The following is an 18906-nucleotide window of genomic DNA, read 5'->3' as shown; positions in this document are numbered from 1 at the left end:
TACATTATAAAAGCCAAGCTAACGACTTAGGCAATGTTGTAAATTAGTGCCTGTCATATGCCCTGGCGATTTTAGCATGTAAATCGTGGTGGAGCAAAAAAAATCATGTGGGATGCATGCCAGCAAAGCCACTACACAACACTAGACAATACATTCATTGCGCTATACCACTGCTACACCTGGCTATCAGCGGAGCCTTGTCTGGCAGCGAAACAGTTAATTCAGCCTCATTTACTACCTTTAAAAAACATAGCTGATCTGGCTGACTTGCTTAAACAAATGTGGTTTCTACTGACAATTGAGATGTACAAACTATGGCATAAGGGGACGACAAGCGGATAAGAGGCAATCCGTAATTTTGATTAAGACAATAATGAGCGAGCTAGGACGGACTAGTCAATATAACTATTTGTTCAGCACTTTTGAAATGTACAGTGACAGAATTCAGAACATGGGCAGTTCTTACAGTGTTCTCCCTGTACACCAAGTCAGAACTGTAGGATAAATAAAGGGGGCATATAAGCAGACAATGAGAGCTCTTACAAAAATCGATGATTACATTTCTCAAAAACAGGTTATAGGCCACATGTGCACCACCAAGTCAGAACAGTTGGCGAAATTAAGAGGTGAAAATAGACCAAATTATTAGGGTGAGGCACATGGGCTACTTTCTTAGCTACAGTATACATATCACATCATTTATGCAGCAGCATACAAGACATGTTTGGACTCACCTTGTTGTGCTGTGCTCACTTGAACAGGAAGGTGGAGCGGCGTTCCTTTAACGTCAAAGTCTGGCATTCTCTGGATTTATGGTGCTTTCAAGACAACTGGGAACTCTAGAAAAAAAAAGCTTGAATCATGATGACATCAGTGTTCTTCAGGTCGTAGCTCTACAAAGAGACCCGAGTTCTCATATTTACATTCTGATTTACATTCTGAACATATTTTTCCAGTCGGAGCTTGTTTTTCCAGAGTTTCCAGTTGTCTTGAACTCACTAAAGTCAGATTCTGCAGTTCGGAGTTAAGTTGTTTTGCGCGCAGCACAAGTCATTCTTCATTGACAGCATGGACAATTTTAAATGTTTATAATTTTAAGCTTGGAAAAGAGACCCTTAAATCTTAGACTTGGGACCCCCACAGCTACTCCACTGAATAGCAGGCTAATGATCGCTTTGCAATGATTGCAGTTAGTCACTCATTGTTGAATTTGCTATTTCCAACTTGTTGTGTAATGTTTATGTCCAATGGTCGATGAGCACCGATATGTTTTATCTATAATTTCTCTTCATTATTTCTCTTCATATGACAAGGATTAAAAATGATTTGCCAGTAGATCGTCGTCTTGATTAATCATGATGACTGCTAGCTAAGATAGAAAGTATGATGTTGACATGATCAGTCCAATCAATGCTACTGTAGATATAACGTGATTTGACGTCATTTTATCTGTGGACAATGACCTTGAGCCTTCTTGGATGGGCACTTCTATTGGAACTCTATGGCAGCACCCAAGGGGATAGAATTTTAGAGATCTAACCTTAGACTTGGTGATGACGTTATGTCCCCATGAGTGACAGAACACTGAGCCAATCATGGTACAACGCTCTGTATTTTCTGCTGGCTTGCCCCACCACCACAGAAAGCACTGAGATAGGCTGAAACTCCTGCATTTTGGAGCTGCCTTACTCAAGAAAACAAAAAAGAGACCATGTTTGTATGAAGCTTTATTAATTAATTGATTCATTTTTTTTAATGATTTGCAAACTGATATGTGACAGATATCAATGCTAAAATAACATGCAAAACAGGCAAGCCTATTTTTGTATTTTATTTTTGCAAATAATGCTGGGCTCAATGCAGGTGGCCCAAACCTGAATGACGGGTCGCCACTGGTCATATGTGTTCCCCTGAATCAACACCTACCCTAATTGTTAATTACTTTTACAGTGCTCCAGACTAACGTCATTCATTGTCAGGGATCGGCCCTTTCAATTTTCGCCAAAAATGACATAACCAAATCGAACTGCCTGTAGCTCAGGCCCTGAAGCAAGGATATGCATATTCTTGTTACCATTTGAAAATAAACACTTTTGTTTGTGGAAATGTGAAAGGAATGTAGATCTGGTAAAAGTTCATACAAAAAAACAACCCTTTTTTTTTTTGGTACCTTCATCTTTTAAATGCAAGAGAAAGGCCATAATGTATTATTCCAGCCCAGGTGCAATTTAGATTTTGGCCACTAGCTGGCAGCAGTGTATGTGCAAAATTTCAGACTGATACAATGAACCACTGCATTTCTGTTCAAAATGGTGTATAAAGACTGTCCAAATGTGCCTAATTTGTTTATTAATAACTTTTCATGTTCAAAACTGTGCACTCTCCTCAAGCAATAGCATGGTATTCTTTCACTGTAATAGCTACTGTAAATTGGGCAGTGCAGTTAGATTAACAATCATTTAAGCTTTCTGACAATATCAGATATGTCTATGTCATGGGAAATGTTCTTGTTGCTTACAACCTCATGCTAATCAGATTAGCCTATGTTAGCTTAACCATCCCGCAGGGGACCCACCAATCCTGAAGAAGTTGAATAAAATAAAATACAATTGGTAGCACAGGTGCTCCCAATTTAAAAAATATTAGGAGCGCAACATTCCCATGAGACCTATAGGCCTATGCCCTCACAATGGCAGGTGCGCAGTTAGTGCGCACCCCGCTAAATATCTCAAAGCCATATCAGATATCTTGGTTGTAAAATAGTTTCTATTGAGCTGAATATTGAGAGTTAAGAAATAAAACATTTAAAAGTAGCTACAGAAAGCTTAGAGTCTTCTCTCTTCGACAGGGAGAAGGGAGGGGACAAAGCTTCCAAAGCTGTTTTTCCCGCAATTGCATTTTTAAATGTTTTATGATCAGAACACTTTTTTCTCTCGAGCGCATTTGTGCGCATGGGGGGAGAGGAAAGTGTCTCGCTCATCACAGCAACATGCCCCAGCGACGGCACGGGGCAGGGCAGACACTCATTACAGGAATTATGAAGATAATGCACATTACTGTTGGCAGGGTTGTGGAGTAACAGATTAACTATAATCCATTATGTGACCAGCAAAACTATTGTAATCAGATTACAGATACTTTAGAAAAACTAGACGATTACTTTCAAATAAATATGTTTATGGAAGAAAATCTACTCTGTTCTCAATGACATTCAAATCAGCATTGAAAAAAGGCGCAAGTTTAAGTTTGTTCCACCTGAGCGAGTCTGACCACAAGTCAGAGACCACTATGATGACACACATTGATTCATCCTGCAATAGATGTCGTTCAATTGGTAACATACATTTTTGTCTTCTTCTAATCCCTCTCAAGGGGAAGGTAATCTAAAAGTAATTGAATATAATCAGATTACTTTACTGAGTTTGGGTAATCCAAAAGTTATATTATTGATTACAATTTTGTATATGTAACTAGTAACTGTAACAGATTACATTTAGAAAGTAACCTAACCTACCATACCCTGACTGTTGGACCAAATCATGGTTTTAGCCGCCAATCAAATAGATTGTTTTCAGTAAGGTGACAATGTAGAATGTGCTCTTTCTGTTTTTTAACCATCCATGATCTTGGCTGTCTAACTGATGACAAGAGTCGTAGCAGATCTCTTTGCTAATAATGCGTTTGACTTTGAAGTTTGCGTGAGTTTGAGTTTGCGTGACCTCATCTCAGCCTATCAGAAAAAAAAGCCTTTGGAAAGTATTCAGTCAGACCCCTTGACTTTTTCCACCTTTTGTTTACAGCCTTATTCTAAAACAGATTAAATAAAAATCTATTTTCTCAGCAATCTACACACAATACCCCAAAATAACAAAGCGAAAACAGGTTTTTAGACATTTTTGCAAATGTATACCCTATTTACACAAGTTTGCTATGAGACTCAAAATTGAGCTCAGGTGCATCCTGTTTCCATTGATCATCCTTGAGATCTTTCTACAACTTGATTGGAGTCCAACTGTGGAACATTCAATTGATTGGACATGATTTGGAAAGGCACACACCTGTGTATATAAGGTCCCACAGTTGACAATGCATGTCAGAGCAAAAACCAAGCCATGAGGTTGAAGGAATTGTCCGTAGTGCTCCGAGACAGAATTCTGTCGAGGCACAGATCTGGGGAAGGGTACCAAACCATTTCTGCAGCATTGAAGGTCCCTAATAACTCAGTGGCCTCCATTATTCTTAAATGTAAGAATTTTGGAAACACCAATAATTTGGCTGTGCAGGATGGCCTACTGTTTGAAGACAGTAGGTCACTTGGGTCCCTACAGACTCTACAGTCACTACAGACTCTGGTTCAATTCCAGGCTGAATCACAACCAGCTGTGATTGGGAGTCCCATAGGGAAGCTCACAATTGGCCCAGCGTTGTCTGAGTTAGGGTTTGAAAATAAGAATTTGTGCTTAATTGACTTGCCTAGTTACATAAATAAATTCAGGAATTTGCATCACCAAACATCAGTCCAAAATATTGCTCAATCTACAGACAAGACACACTAAGACAACAAGAAATCTCAGCTACCAGATTTCTAAGACATGATCCTGTCGCCTTTGAAGGGTAATAGCTCTGGCAATGATCACCCTGAGACATGGTCATGCTTTGGAAAAAAACAATGCATCAACAAGTCATTCAAACGTTCTCACACATGCATGCTATGAATGTGAGTCCATTTCATTCAAACCATACCTGGTATGTCCAGGATCTGTGAAACACGGAGTATGTCAGAGGAGTTCTGTGAGTCATGGACGTTTTTTGACAGTAGGTTGAGGTCAGCTTCATCTTGTCTTTTACAGTTGCTTCATCAGACGTGTGTATCATCAGCATGATGACCTTACCACACTGCCCTTCTTCCCTCAGCCAGTCTTTGTCCGTGAAGGGGTCTCTGTCAGCAGCTGGTCCACCTCCAACCAAACACACAACACTGGTATAAACAGTCCAACCAAACCCCATTACACTGAATTGTGAGAAAACCCCATAAAAAACAAGTCTCACTCCCTTGTGAACACACATTCACATGCTTACACTCTGGCATGCCTGCACCCGAGCGAGCACAAACCATATACACACACAAATAAAAGACTGAAGCTAATTTGTCACTGGTTAGAATCTGGAAGAAAAGTTGAACAGTTGCAGGGACTGTGTAATGTTTAATGCTCCTCAGTCACCTTCACATACACAAAGCCTAATAAATGTAATCTTCAATTACAAGTGACCGAGGATGTGAACAACATCAGTGCTATGTTAGACAGCTTTACAACTTGAAACGTTATGCTGTGTTTATCATTTGAACATTTAGTGATGTTGCAGGGACAGTTTCACTATTGGCAGAATGTGCCTTCAAAACAGCAAAACCATTAAAAAAAATGGTCTTACATCACTTCCCCTTGGCCCTATAACCCTATCAATGTGTGCAGATCCATAAGGTGAAAACTCCACGACTACACTGCTTACATCTATCCACACCCTTCAACCCTGCAAACATCAAATGGTTAGGGCTAAGGGGAAGTGATAGGGAGTGAATTGGTACCCAGGTTTATTTTGAACTCATATCGTCCGTCTTGCTTTTGGGGTCAGCGAGCTACGGGAACAAGGAAACTATTCCTCTTGCATATGCTTCCTTCACGTCGTTGTTCTGAACCCCTCCAAAAAGAAAAAATACTAGATTGGCAATAATACATTGAATGCAAAACATTGATCTTAATGCGTAAAAAACCGTCATGGTTTACCCATGATCCTCTGTCATATTTGAACCAATATCGTGATCATATCACGCTTGCTGCGGTCAGCCAAGCATTTTGTCCAAGCATACTCATTCATGATCCTTTCATCTCCAGCTTTGCTCTGGAAAATGTCCTCAATCATCCAACAAAAAGCACAGCATACACAGACCCTAGTACACCAGGAGTCTTTATCAAAATATGTTTTATTGATTCCTCACCTCCTTCTGAAATCCCATTCGATAATAAGACCTAATGTTCCTCTCCTAATTAATTGTTCTGTAGTTGGTTTTGAGAACGGTGAGAAGAGGATATGAGGAGCCAAGGATTGACAAATTGAGAAAGAGCTCAGTGGTAGCCAGCCATCCTCCTGGAGAGCTACTGTGCAAGCGTTGGTTTCAGCCCTGCTCCATCACCTGGCTATGTCACTAAACTGCACATTAGGATCTATCAAGATTATTTAAGTCGATTAGAGCAGGACTGGAAAAATCCTACATACACTAAGTAAATCTCCGGGAGTAAACCAACCCAACATCACAAAGATGGAACCTCAGGAAGATCAATAAAGTTTTTAGTTATTAAAAGACAATCCTAGAAAATAATGAAAGGCTTACTTTGGCTGGACTATCTTCCTCTGCTCTCAGCCTTTTTTCTGTCTCTATTTTAGTTTGGTCAGGGCGTGAGTTGGGGTGGGCATTCTATGTGTTGTTCTATGTTTTTGTATTTCTGTGTTTGGCCTGGTATGGTTCCCAATCAGAGGCAGCTGTTTATCGTTGTCTCTGATTGAGAACCATACTTAGGCAGCCTGTTTTCCCACTATGATTGGTGGGTAGTTGTTTTCTGTCTTTGTTTTAGTTACCACATGGAACTGTTTTGGTTGTTATTTTTGTTACTTTGTATTTTAGTGTTCAGTGCTATTAAATAATATGACGAACACTTACCACGCTGCATATTGGTCCGATCCTTCATACTCCTCCTCAGAAGAGAAGGAAAACCGTTACACAGGGTAAAAGAGTCGTCAGAGTCTAATGAACCACCAACATCCACGGAGCAGCTTGCAGGAGAGTTAACAGAATCTGCCCGGTACATGAATAAATGAAAGCTCGGTTCTCAACAATGCTACAGGGATAATACAATCAAATTGCATATCTGTTTCTTTACAATTTGGTTGTTAGTCATACTCTAAACCCCATTTAGCAGGCTTTAAATGTCAGGCGCAAATAATCTGCTATGAAATCATTAACCTACAATTATATGTGGGATGTTGAGATAAGACATACAATTAATGGGTTCTGATGTGATTTGTGACATGCCACAGAATGCGTGATGTGTGACTCCATCCCTCAAAATCTTGGACCCCTGGCAAACTCCCCCTCCCAAAAGTCTGTTTGGCATTTAAATGTCTCAGCGGTGCCCCCCGCAGGCTTTGGGGGACGGGGTGGCCCGTCCTTTACTGTACCATCACTGCAAACACCACAAATCCGTCTGGATCCGGGTGCCAGACCTGGGCCAGCAGGATTAGATCTGGCCTGCCGGACTCTGGGCAGATGTTGGCCACATTTGTGCTAGCTGGGATTGTATGAACGAATACATTGATCATATCTCTGTATGTAGAGAAATAACTCGCCATCAGAACTTGTTTCATTGGGTAAACACATTTTTAGCACACTGAGGTCTGGTCTCCGAAGAAGATACTGAAACACTTCAACTACTTTAGACCCAGATTCATCATAAACGTTTAAGTCCCTGGTAGGCAGGATACATTTCTTGACTAATTGAAAGACATTACACAACATTTGGATCGCTGTTAGGGTTTCTGTAAACAATTGCAATTGTGGCAATCACTCACCTCCTTCCAAAAAGTAATTGAAAGTCAATGGCTCTTGTGAAAAAATGAACTTCTTCTCATCTTTGTATTTCACTTGTACAGCCAGCAGCCTAGTCAGCACTACCCGAACACCGCCTATATAAACACAACTACGTCAACTTCAATACATTCTAATAAAAATGAGCCTAATGAACAACGCAGGACACAATATTGATATTCACACTAATGGTTGCATGCACTACATTTGCATATCGCGTATGGATTTCAGCATATGAGATTGCGATAAACATCTAGCTAATCTTGCAATGGTTACATAAAATCCCTTCAACCGAACAACATATTCATTGCTTTCTCCTTGCTTTACTGTGCTGCACTTATTAACTATTTTAACGATTTATTTTATTTTTCAACTTTCCTGTCTTAAATCTGCAAAGGTGTAGGGAAGAAATAAGCAGATTAAGTCTAAATGAGATATTAATAAAGAAATGAAAGACTATGAAGACCTTAGAATTGAATAAGTATTCAAGTACAGGAAAGAACATGACAGGTATGTGTGTTGTAAAAATGTTACAAAAACAAAACACCTGTTGAAAGAGGTGTGTGTGTGCTTTCAGGTATGTGCGTGTAAAAATACTACAATTTATGTGAAGCCTGTAATCTGTAAGAGAACAACAAGAGCACACATTTTTGGCACAACTGCAGACAGATACAGGGACTACTGATAAAGCCAAGACTTAGTTGGGGAACTTCAGACATGGCCATAAAGAGAGAGAGGACAGGGCACTGGAGATCTGAGGTACAGAGAGGAGTGGAGGAGGTGTGTGTGTGTGTGTGTGTGTGTGTGTGTGTGTGTGTGTGTGTGTGTGTGTGTGTGTGTGTGTGTGTGTGTGTGTGTGTGTGTGTGTGTGTGTGTGTGTGTGAGTGTGTGTGTGTGTGTGTGTGTGTGTGTGTGTGTGTGTGTGTGTGTGTGTGTGTGTGTGTGTGTGTGTGTGTGTGTGTGTGTGTGTGTGTGTGTGTGTGTGTGTGTGTGACTGTCTCTAAAAAAAGAATGGAATGTGTAGCCATAACACAGCTAAATTAACAAATGGCCCCTGGATGTCAAGGACACGGCAGGTAGCCTGAACGTGATTGATGCAGGGTGGCAGGTAGCCTAGTGGTCAAAGTGTTGGGCCAGTAACTGAAAGGTTGCTGTATCGAATCCCTGAGCTGACAAGGTAAAAACGGGGCAGTTAACCCTCTGTTCCCTGTTACGCTGTCATTGTAAATAAGAATTTGTTCTAAACTGACTTGCCTAGTTAAATTAAAAATATTCACCTTTAGTCTTTTAAGAGACCAACAATTCTCCGGTGTGTGAGTTTCAATTCTGTAAAAACACAAATAATGAATGCTATCCTAAGACTTTAGAAACAAATTACTTTACGAATTGACTGAATTTAAACGGAACTGATATGTGTAAAAGGAAAGGTACAATGAGGGAGGTAAAAATAACAACTAGACAACTCCTCCTCTTCCTGTGAGCTGGTCAGCTAAATTGACTCCATCTCTAGAAGAGAAGAGAAAAACAACACATACAAGCATTACATAATATAACACCATAAAAAGTGAGATTTATGTTAACTAAATAATGCTTGTATAGTGTAGTTAGTTGCATAAATATTGGAACAGTGTGGTAAAGTTAGTAATTCTTGCTGTTTACTCGTGGAATTTGCATTTCAGATCAAAAGATGAATATGACAGACAAATATTTAGACAGCAAACTGTTGTTTTTTGGATATTTTCTAACCCAGAACCAACAGCTATATATTTGCCTCATATTAATCCTTTGATCTGAAATACCAATTAGCCTACATGAGTATACTGTAAAAATGACCTACTTTATTTCACTGTCACAATACTTATGACACTACCTGTGTTGTGGAGAAGAGAAATGTACCATTGAACTCGGCTTTGAAAAGCAGCTGATACATTTTAAACTTGACTGCTGCTTTTCTTTGCTGAGGCAGCCTCCTCAGGGTTGGCACCAGGCTCATGGCAAAGAGAGTCTTCTTCATCCTCCTTCCTGTGAACATCAAGTTGGGCTGCCGTGAGGTTCATATTGAGGTTCATTCAAATCGTGAGGTTCATAATAATCTCAGGTGGTCCTAGATCCAGAGGTGCTTCCTCCGTTTCCTCATCTTCCATGGCTGCACCCGTGGTGGTCATACTCGTGGATGATGTAGACGTTGTAGAGGGTCTTGATGCACCGGTGGTGGTCATACTCGTGGAGGATGTAGACGTTGTAGGGTCTTGATGCACCGGTGGTGGTCATACTCGTGGAGGATGTAGACGTTGTAGAGCATGGGTGTCAAACTCTGGCCCGTGGGCCAAATTTGGCCCACGGGGTAATTATATTTGGCCCGCGAGAAAATACCAAATTACTACTAGAGCTGGCCCGCCGGTATTATACAGCGCATTCACCACTAATACTACGAATCCCATAATGCTCTGCTGTTTTCGCGCGCCAATCAGGACAGGACCCAGAAACGCTCTCTCCTCTGTGACAGTAGTCATAGCAACATAGACGCTACAACTGTCAGCGAGCTAACCCTTCCCAAAAATGGCGAAAAGAAAGGCAGAAAACAGGAGCTTTCTGGACAAGTGGGAGGCAGAATATCTGTTTACATATGTAAAAGACAAACCTGTTTGTCTTGTTTGTGGAGTCAACGTGGCTGTAAGTAAGGAGTACAACATTAGACGACACTATGAAACAAAACACCATGACAAATACAAGGACCTGGACATGACTCAAAGGAGCCAGAAAGTAGAGGAGATGAAAAGAAGTTTGGTTTCACAACAGAATATGTTTAAAAAAGCCACATCACAAAGCGAGGCTGCTGTAAAGGCTAGTTATATAGTGGCAGCAGAGATCGCAAAATCCCGGCCCTTTAATGAGGGAGAGTTCATGAAAAAGTGCATGATGAAGGTTTGTGACCTCGTATGCCCAGAGAAAAAACAAACATTTTCAAACGTGAGCCTGAGCAGGAACACAGTAGCTGATCGCACATGTGATCTTGCCACCAATCTGTATGACCAGCTGATGGAAAAGGGAAAAATTTTTGTTGCGTTCTCCCTCGCTGTGGATGAGAGCTGCGACGCATCTGATACTGCTCAGCTGTCAGTCTTCATCCGTGGAGTGGACTCAAATCTGTGTGTTACGGAGGAGCTATTAGGATTCAAATCAATGCATGGCACAACCACAGGAAAGGAAATCTTTGAGGAGGTTTCCAAATGTGTAACTGAAATAAAGCTGCCGTGGGATAAACTCGTTGGATTAACGACAGATGGTGGGCATGGTTCGGGAGAAGATGTGGGAAGAGAACTGTGCAGGTGAGCTAACTGTTTACCACTGCATCATACATCAGGAAGCACTGTGTGCCAAAGCCCTAAAGATGGAACATGTTATGACCACAGCAACACAGGTAGTTAACTTTATAAGAGCCAAAGGTCTAAATCACCGCCAGTTTAAATCTTTTCTGGAGGAGTGTGGTTCGGAATACGCAGACGTGCCGTATCACACAGAGGTGAGATGGCTAAGCAGAGGAAAAGTACTGAACAGATGTTTCGAGCTGCGTGAGGAAATATGTCAATTCCTGGAAACCAAAGGGAAGGATACAGCAGAGCTCCGGGAGCAAAAGTTCCTGTGTGAGCTGGCCTTTCTCTGTGACATCGCGAGCCATCTCGATGCGCTGAACCTGCAGCTTCAGGGGCGGGGGCGCATCATCACAGACATGTACGCTGCAGTGAGGGCCTTCAAAACTAAACTGTGCCTGTGGGAGAATCAGATGCTGCAAGGAAACCCTTGCCATTTTCCCTGCTGCCAATCCATAAAAGCGCAGATCTCTACCGCCGTGTTCCCATGCGCACAGTTTGCTGAAAAACTCAGTGTTCTCGCCGCTGAGTTTAGCCGGCGATTTGCTGACTTCGATGCCCAGAAATGCAAGTTTGAACTGCTTAGTAATCCCTTCGCAGTTGATGTGGAAAATGCACCAACCAACATCCAAATGGAGCTGATTGAACTCCAGTGCAACGACACGCTGAAGTCAAAGTATGATGCTGTGGGCGCCGCACAGTTTCCACGGTTCATCCCTGACACAATGCCTCAGCTCCGCACCCAAGCTGCTCAGATGCTCTCCATGTTCGGCAGCACTTATCTATGCGAGCAACTTTTCTCCTCGATGAAGATGACCAAAACAACTCACAGGAGACGTCTGACTGATGAACATCTTCGCTCGATACTGAGGATTTCTTCAGCTCAGAGCTTGAGGCCTGACATTGATGAACTAGCATCCAAGAAGAGATGCCAGGTATCTGGCTTGGGCACATCAGATTAGACCAGTGTGCAATAATTAACGTTTTCTTTGTGCACTTTTTCTTGCTACAAGGCATGGGCTTGAATGGTTGATTGATTTATTATCATTTTATTTGTAAAATTATTAGCCAGTGGAAAAAGTTGATTTTGGTATTTAAATCAGAAGGCTGCAAATAGAAAAGAGGCATACAATTTTTATTTACATTTTATTTATTTAATAAATGAATGCCATTGAATGCCATTTTCATTTGAAATTCGATTTTGCATGTCTCCACTATTAAATGATATATTGTATGGTAATAAGCGATGCTTGTTCCATATTCAATGTTAAAGCAAAACTTGTTTGGGTCCATATTAAAAGGTTAATTTGTTCAATGTTGGCCCGTGACTTTGTTCAGGTTTTACATTTTGGCCCACTGGGTATTTGAGTTTGACACCCCTGTTGTAGAGGGTCTTGATGCACCGGTGGTGGTCATACTCGTGGAGGATGTAGACGTTGTAGAGGGTCTTGATGCACCGGTGGTGGTCATACTCGTGGATGATGTAGACGTTGTAGAGGGTCTTGATGCACCGGTGGTGGTCATACTCGTGGATGATGTAGACGGTGTAGAGGGTCTTGATGCACCGGTGGTGGTCATACTCGTGGAGGATGTAGACGTTGTAGAGGGTCTTGATGCACCGGTGGTGGTCATACTCGTGGAGGATGTAGACGGTGTAGAGGGTCTTGATGCACCGGTGGTGGTCATACTCGTGGAGGATGTAGACGGTGTAGAGGGTCTTGATGCACCGGTGGTGGTCATACTCGTGGATGATGTAGACGTTGTAGAGGGTCTTGATGCACCGGTGGTGGTCATACTCGTGGAGGATGTAGACTTTGTAGAGGGTCTCGCTGCACCTGTGGAGGCTATGACCGCACTTGTAGATGATGTAGAGGGTCTTGATGCACCGGTGGTGCCCACACTTGTGGATGATGTAGTAGAGGGTCTGGCTGTAAAATTGCCACTCGTTGCCCTAGGCACAATAAATGGTTCCAGAAATGAAAGAATGTGGCCGAAACCCCACCAGCTGTATTGTCTCTGAAATTGCTGACCCAGACCTCTTCTTCTTTTTCTCTGCCCTTCTCTCTCTCTGATACCTGTCCCTGAGTCGTCTCCACTTCCTCCTACAGTCTTCTTATACATAGACATGAATATGATAAGCCTAACCAATACCATAACTATAGTTATTAGATACGGTAGCTATCATGAACATGTCACCTACTGTACACACACTGTTATCTGACCAAATTATCAGTGGTAGTATCTACCATCATTTCTATTACTATTTATCTCACGTACACACTCACAGTCTTTCAGATATGATTATTTGGCCAAGTTATCAGGGGTAGTAACTAGCATTATTTATATTACTATTTCTCTTTCACTCACACACACACACACACACACACACACACACACACACACACACACACACACACACACACACACACACACACACACACACACACACACACACACACACACACACACACACACACACACACACACCCATTGGCTAGGTTAGCAAGCTAGCTAGTTAGGTTAGCTAACTAGCTAAGTAGCCATATCTAGCACAAGCTCACTACTAAACTGACCTGGCAATCCAACTATCGTGGACACTTGTCTCCAAGCAGCATTTTGTGTTTAAGTCCCTGTAACTGTCAGCAGTTGTGTCAAAAATAAAAAGTTTTGAGATACCTGAATTCAGTATAGTTGCGTAGATGCGCAGAATGTTATGCAGCACTGATGCAATGACGCAGTCGGTGACTTCGAAGCGTTAACATTAGCTATTAGCTAGCTAGCTAGGTAACGTTAGCTAACTGCTGTCGCTAAGTTATCCTGTTAGTGTTAGCCAACTGTTAGCTAATGTTAGCTAATTGCCAAGGTAACATTACAAAACATTTGGTCTCGAATTAACACACGTTTATTCAACTGTGGTAATACAAAAATAGGAATTTAGCCGCTTTAGCCGCTTCAAGTACCTACGTTTTGTACTGTATGTCCATTCTGTCAAACTGAGCTAAAATCATTAGCTAGATAGTTAGCTAACAGTAGCTACGCTTTTAGAATGGCGCCAAGCCTAGCTTGGTTTAAAAAAACTGGCTATACTATACCGATCGACTGCTAGGTAATAATTCATATTTGGCTTAATATCTGGAACTAGCTAATGATACATGATGAGAAGGATACGCTAAATGGTTGACATAGGCCACTTTTGAATTTAAAACAATATTACTTACCTGAATGCAAAGACATTCTGTCAGTCTCAGCGTGAAGAAGAAAATATAAATGGCGGCAAAATCCAAATTTAACTGCTAATCTGTGAGCAGGATCTCATTGACTCTCGCAATATTTATAAACACTATATTCGAATTAACTCTGTGTTTTACCTCGACTCTAGTGGTCACAATCAGTCACTTAATTCCTAAAATAGTTAAAGCTACTCTTTTCGAGTCAAATAATAGTAACTCTGCTGTAATGACTTTATTATTTGCTGTGCAGCAAACTTCCCCTCAAAAGAGGGGACTTACCTACCTTGGGCAAAATACAATGTAGGCACACATAAATTCTGATTGATACTGCTATAAGTAGGCTAATTTCTTTAACGAGTCCGACGCGAAGGATATATTACTTTCTCGGGAATGGGCCCAAATCCCCATCATTTGCGCGAAGAAAAGACGGAGAAAAAGGGGTGGTGGTCGGGTTCTGAGAATTCATAGGCGAGTGAGTAAACCCCCTCTACCATCAGTCCTATTAGCCAACGTGCAATCATTGGATAACAAAATGGATTACCTCCGATCAAGGATATCCTACCAACGGGACATTAAAACTGTAATATCTTAAGTTTCACCGAGTCGTGGCTGAACTACGTCATGGATAACATACAGCTGGTGGGGTTTTCGGTCCATCAGCAAGATAGAACAGCTGCCTTTGGTAAGACAAGGGGTGGCAGTCTGTGTCTATTTGTAAATAACAGCTGATCCAAATAATCTAATGTTAAGGAATTCTCAAGGTTTTGCACACCTGAAGTAGAGTATCTCATGATAAGCTGTAGACCACACTATTTACCAAGTTTTCATCTATATTTTTCGTAGCTGTCTATTTACCACCACAAACCAATGCTGGCACACAATGAGCTGTATAGGGCCATAAGCAAACAGGAAAATGCTCATCCGGAGGCGGTGCTCCGAGTGGCCGGGGACTTGAATGGAGGGAAACTTAAATCCATTTTACCTAATTTCTACCAGCATGTTAAATGTGCAACCAGAGGAGAAAAACTCTAGACCACATTTACTCCACACACAGAGACGCGTACAAACTTCTCCCTCGCCCTCCATTTGGCAAATCTGACCATAACTCTATCCTGCTTACAAGCAAAAACTAAAGCAGGAAGTACCAGTGACTCGCTCAATAAGGAAGTGGTCAGAGGACGCAGATGCTAAGCTACAGGACTGTTGTGCCGGGATTCTTCCAATGGCATTGAGGAGTACACCACATCAGTCACTGGCTCCATCAAAAACGGAATCGATGACGTCGTACCATACGTACGTACCCAAAACCAGAAGCCATAGATTACAGGCAACATCTGCACAATCCGGAATCTTAATAAAAAAAAGCCCTCCGACGAACCATCAAACAGGCAAAGCATCAATACAGGACTAAGATTGAATCGTACTACACTGGCTCCAATGCTCATCGGATGTGGCAGGGCTTGCAAACTATTACGGACTACAAAGGGAAGCGCAGCCGCGAGCTGCCCAGTGACACATGGCAACCAGACGACCTAAATAACTTGGCACAGGGCCAGACGGATTACCAGGACTTGTACTCCAATCATGCGCTGACCAAATGTCAGTGTCTTCACTGACATTTTCAACCTGTCCCTGACCGAGTCTGTAATACCAAAATGTTTCAAGCAGACCACCATAGACACTGTGCCAAAGAACACCAAGGTAACCTGCCTAAATACAGGATTAAGATTGAATCCTACTAGACCGGCTCTGATGCTCGTCGGATGTGGCAGGGCTTGAAAACTATTACGGACTACGAAGGGAAATCAAAACGCGAGCTGCCCAGTGACGCGATCCTACCAGACGAGCGAAATGCCTTTTATTCAAGCAACACTGAAGCATGCACGAGAGCACCAGCTGTTCTGGATGACTGTGTGATAACACATCGGTAGCCGATGTGAGCAAGACCTTTAAACAGGTCAACATTTATAAAGCCACGGGGCCAGATGGATAACCAGGACGTGTACTCAAAGCATGCGAGGGCCAACTGGCGGGTGTCTTCACTGACATTTTCAACCTGAGTCTGTAATACCTATGTTTCAAGCAGACCACCATAGTCCCTGTGCCCAAGGAAGCGAAGGTAACCTGCCTAAATGATTATCGCCCCGTAGCACTCAAGTCTGTAGCCATGAAGTGCTTTGAAAGGCTGGTCATGGCTCACATCAACCACATTATCCCATAAACCCTAGACCCACTCCAATGTGCATACCGCCGCAACAGATCCACAGATGATGCAAAATCTATTGCCCTCCACACTGCCCTTTCCCACCTGGACAAAAGGAACTCTTATGTGAGAATGCTATTCATTGACTACAGCTCAGCGTTCAACACCATAGTACCCTATCACTAAGCTATCACTAAGCTAAGGACCCAGGGACTAAACACCTCCCTCTGCAACTGTATCCTGGACTTCCTGGCGGGCCACCCCCAGGTGGTAAGGGTAGGCAACAACACGTTTGCCACACTGATCCTCAACTCTGGGGCCCCTCATCGGTGTATAGTCCCCCCTCTTAGTCCCCTCCTGTACTCTCTGTTCACCACGACTGCATGGCCAAGCATGACTCCAACACCATTAAGTTTGCAGACGACACAACAGTGATCTGATCACCGACAACGATGAGGCAGCCTATAGGAAGGAGGTCAGATAACTGGCAGTGTGGTGCCAGAACAACAACCTCGCCCTCAATGTGAGCAAGACAAAAGAGCTGATCGTGGTCTACAGTAAAAGGCGGGCCAAACAGGTCCCCATTAACATCAATGGGGCTGTAGTGGAGCGAGTCGAGAGTTTAAAGTTCCTTGGTGTCCACATCACCAACAATCTCTCATGGTCCAAACACACCAAGACAGTCGTAGAGAGGGCACGACAATGCCTATTCCGCCTCAGGAGACTGACAAGATTTGTCATGGGTCCTCAGATCCTCAAAAAGTTCTGGTTGCATCACGGCCTGGTATGGAAACTGCTCGGCCTCTGAATGCAAGGCAATGCAGAGGGTAGTGCATACGGCCCAGTATCACTGGGGCAAAGCTTCCTGCCATCCAGGACCCACCCAGGGCCTTCCTGCCACCCAGGTCTCAGAAGAAGGCCCAAAAAATGTAGGTCAAAAAGACTTCTTAACAGCTTCTACCCCCAAAGCCATATTGAACTGTTGATCAAAAGGCTACCAAGACTATTTACATTGTCCCCACCACACATTTATACGCTGCTGCTACTCTCTATTTAATATCCATGCATAGTCGGTGCATGTGACAAATACAATTTGATTTGATTTGAATCCCTAAATTAAACCAGTTGCAAAATTAAATACTTTTAATTTACCATGAAAGTGATGATCACAGAGCCAGCTTTCTCTCTGGTCTTCGTATATCTCCCTCATTTTTTATGTGGCAGTTTTATTAATACAAACTTCGGCAAAAACAAATTGGGCGCTTTTAAACTTACAAATCACAGATAAAATGATTTAATGAGGAAAATAATTTATTTCCTCCTTTCAATCCTATATTGGTTGTAAACATACCAATGATCACCATACATTGTCTCAAGCGCCTCAAGACGAATGTGATGGCTGAGTTTACCTTTGTTTTTAGTAAAGGTTCATAGTTTTTGTGTTCCTCTCATGCAATTCTCTAATGGCTGGTCCTGTACAGCAGTGGGCATGCCAGGGATGCCAGGGATCATGTCCCCAGGCGAAGTTGTTCACCAATGGGCTAATAGGCTCTCTGAAGCCCAAACAGAGGCCTTGCCCTGGGGTTGTGTACAGTAGGCCCTGACACAGACACACTTTGTTCTCCTCCTGCAGTAACTTCCAGTCGTCAGCCATGTCCGAGAGCTCTGAGTCGGCAGCCGCCGAGGGAGTCAGCACAGACAGCATCCTGGGATCCCCCATCACCGCCTGCAAGAAGGTAAATACAGGGGGACGGTGTGTGTGTACAGTATGTCCGGTAAATATTAATGTGTGTGTGTGTCCCTCTCCCTGGTGAGGGGGGAGAGTTTGTGCCATTGCAACAGAGAGTAATGATGGAGGACCAGGTGTTTCAGGTCATCTAGTTGGATTCATCATCTCACTGTGCCAAGGAGACAATGAGAGAAATGGCATTGAACACTGGTCTCGGGGAGATTACATTGAGTTTCAACCTCTTCTGTTCTGCTCCCCCTCCTTCCTCTTGAATAAGGAGCATTGTCAGTCGATATAGCTTCTTGTTCAGTCACTTCATTAGTAGACGGGTTGTCACGTTAAATGACTTCCACTGAGCCTCGGCCGCTTTGCCGCTAACATACAAAAACAATATTACATCAAAGGAGGTTGGTAATGGCTGGAGCGGAATGGCATCAAATACATGAAACACATGGTTTGATGCCATTCCATTGGTTCCGTTCCAGCCGTTATATTGAGCCATTCACCCCTCAGCAGCCTCCACTGTCTTACATGTAGTATTGGTAATAGAAGTGTCCACACACACAATGACACAAAACTGTATGGCTTCCAAGTGTGTATTTATAAAGACAAGATTTCAACCCTAACTCTAGGTCAGATCCCCTGACTTGACAAAGACCTAGCAGTCTAAATATTGCCTTAATAAAATACATGTGGGAGAATAATATTATTTTAACTGGTGAACATTTACTGAT

The 18906-nt window shown here is 42.5% G+C and overlaps 1 protein-coding gene across 4 annotated transcripts in view; it reads left to right on the top strand.

Moving 5' to 3' along the window:
- Positions 1–18906, top strand: part of LOC118371320 (A-kinase anchor protein SPHKAP-like) — a 169213-nt gene that overhangs the window by 122425 nt on the left and 27882 nt on the right. For all 4 annotated transcript variants that reach the window (XM_052467434.1, XM_052467437.1, XM_052467435.1 and 1 more), the window contains one exon: positions 18077–18179. In XM_052467434.1, the coding sequence (XP_052323394.1) occupies positions 18077–18179 (103 nt within the window). The remainder of the gene's footprint in view (positions 1–18076; positions 18180–18906) is intronic.

Source organism: Oncorhynchus keta, chromosome 18 (genome assembly GCF_023373465.1).
Source record: "Oncorhynchus keta strain PuntledgeMale-10-30-2019 chromosome 18, Oket_V2, whole genome shotgun sequence".
NCBI lineage: Eukaryota > Metazoa > Chordata > Actinopteri > Salmoniformes > Salmonidae > Oncorhynchus > Oncorhynchus keta.
This window is presented reverse-complemented; position numbering and strand designations above follow the sequence as displayed.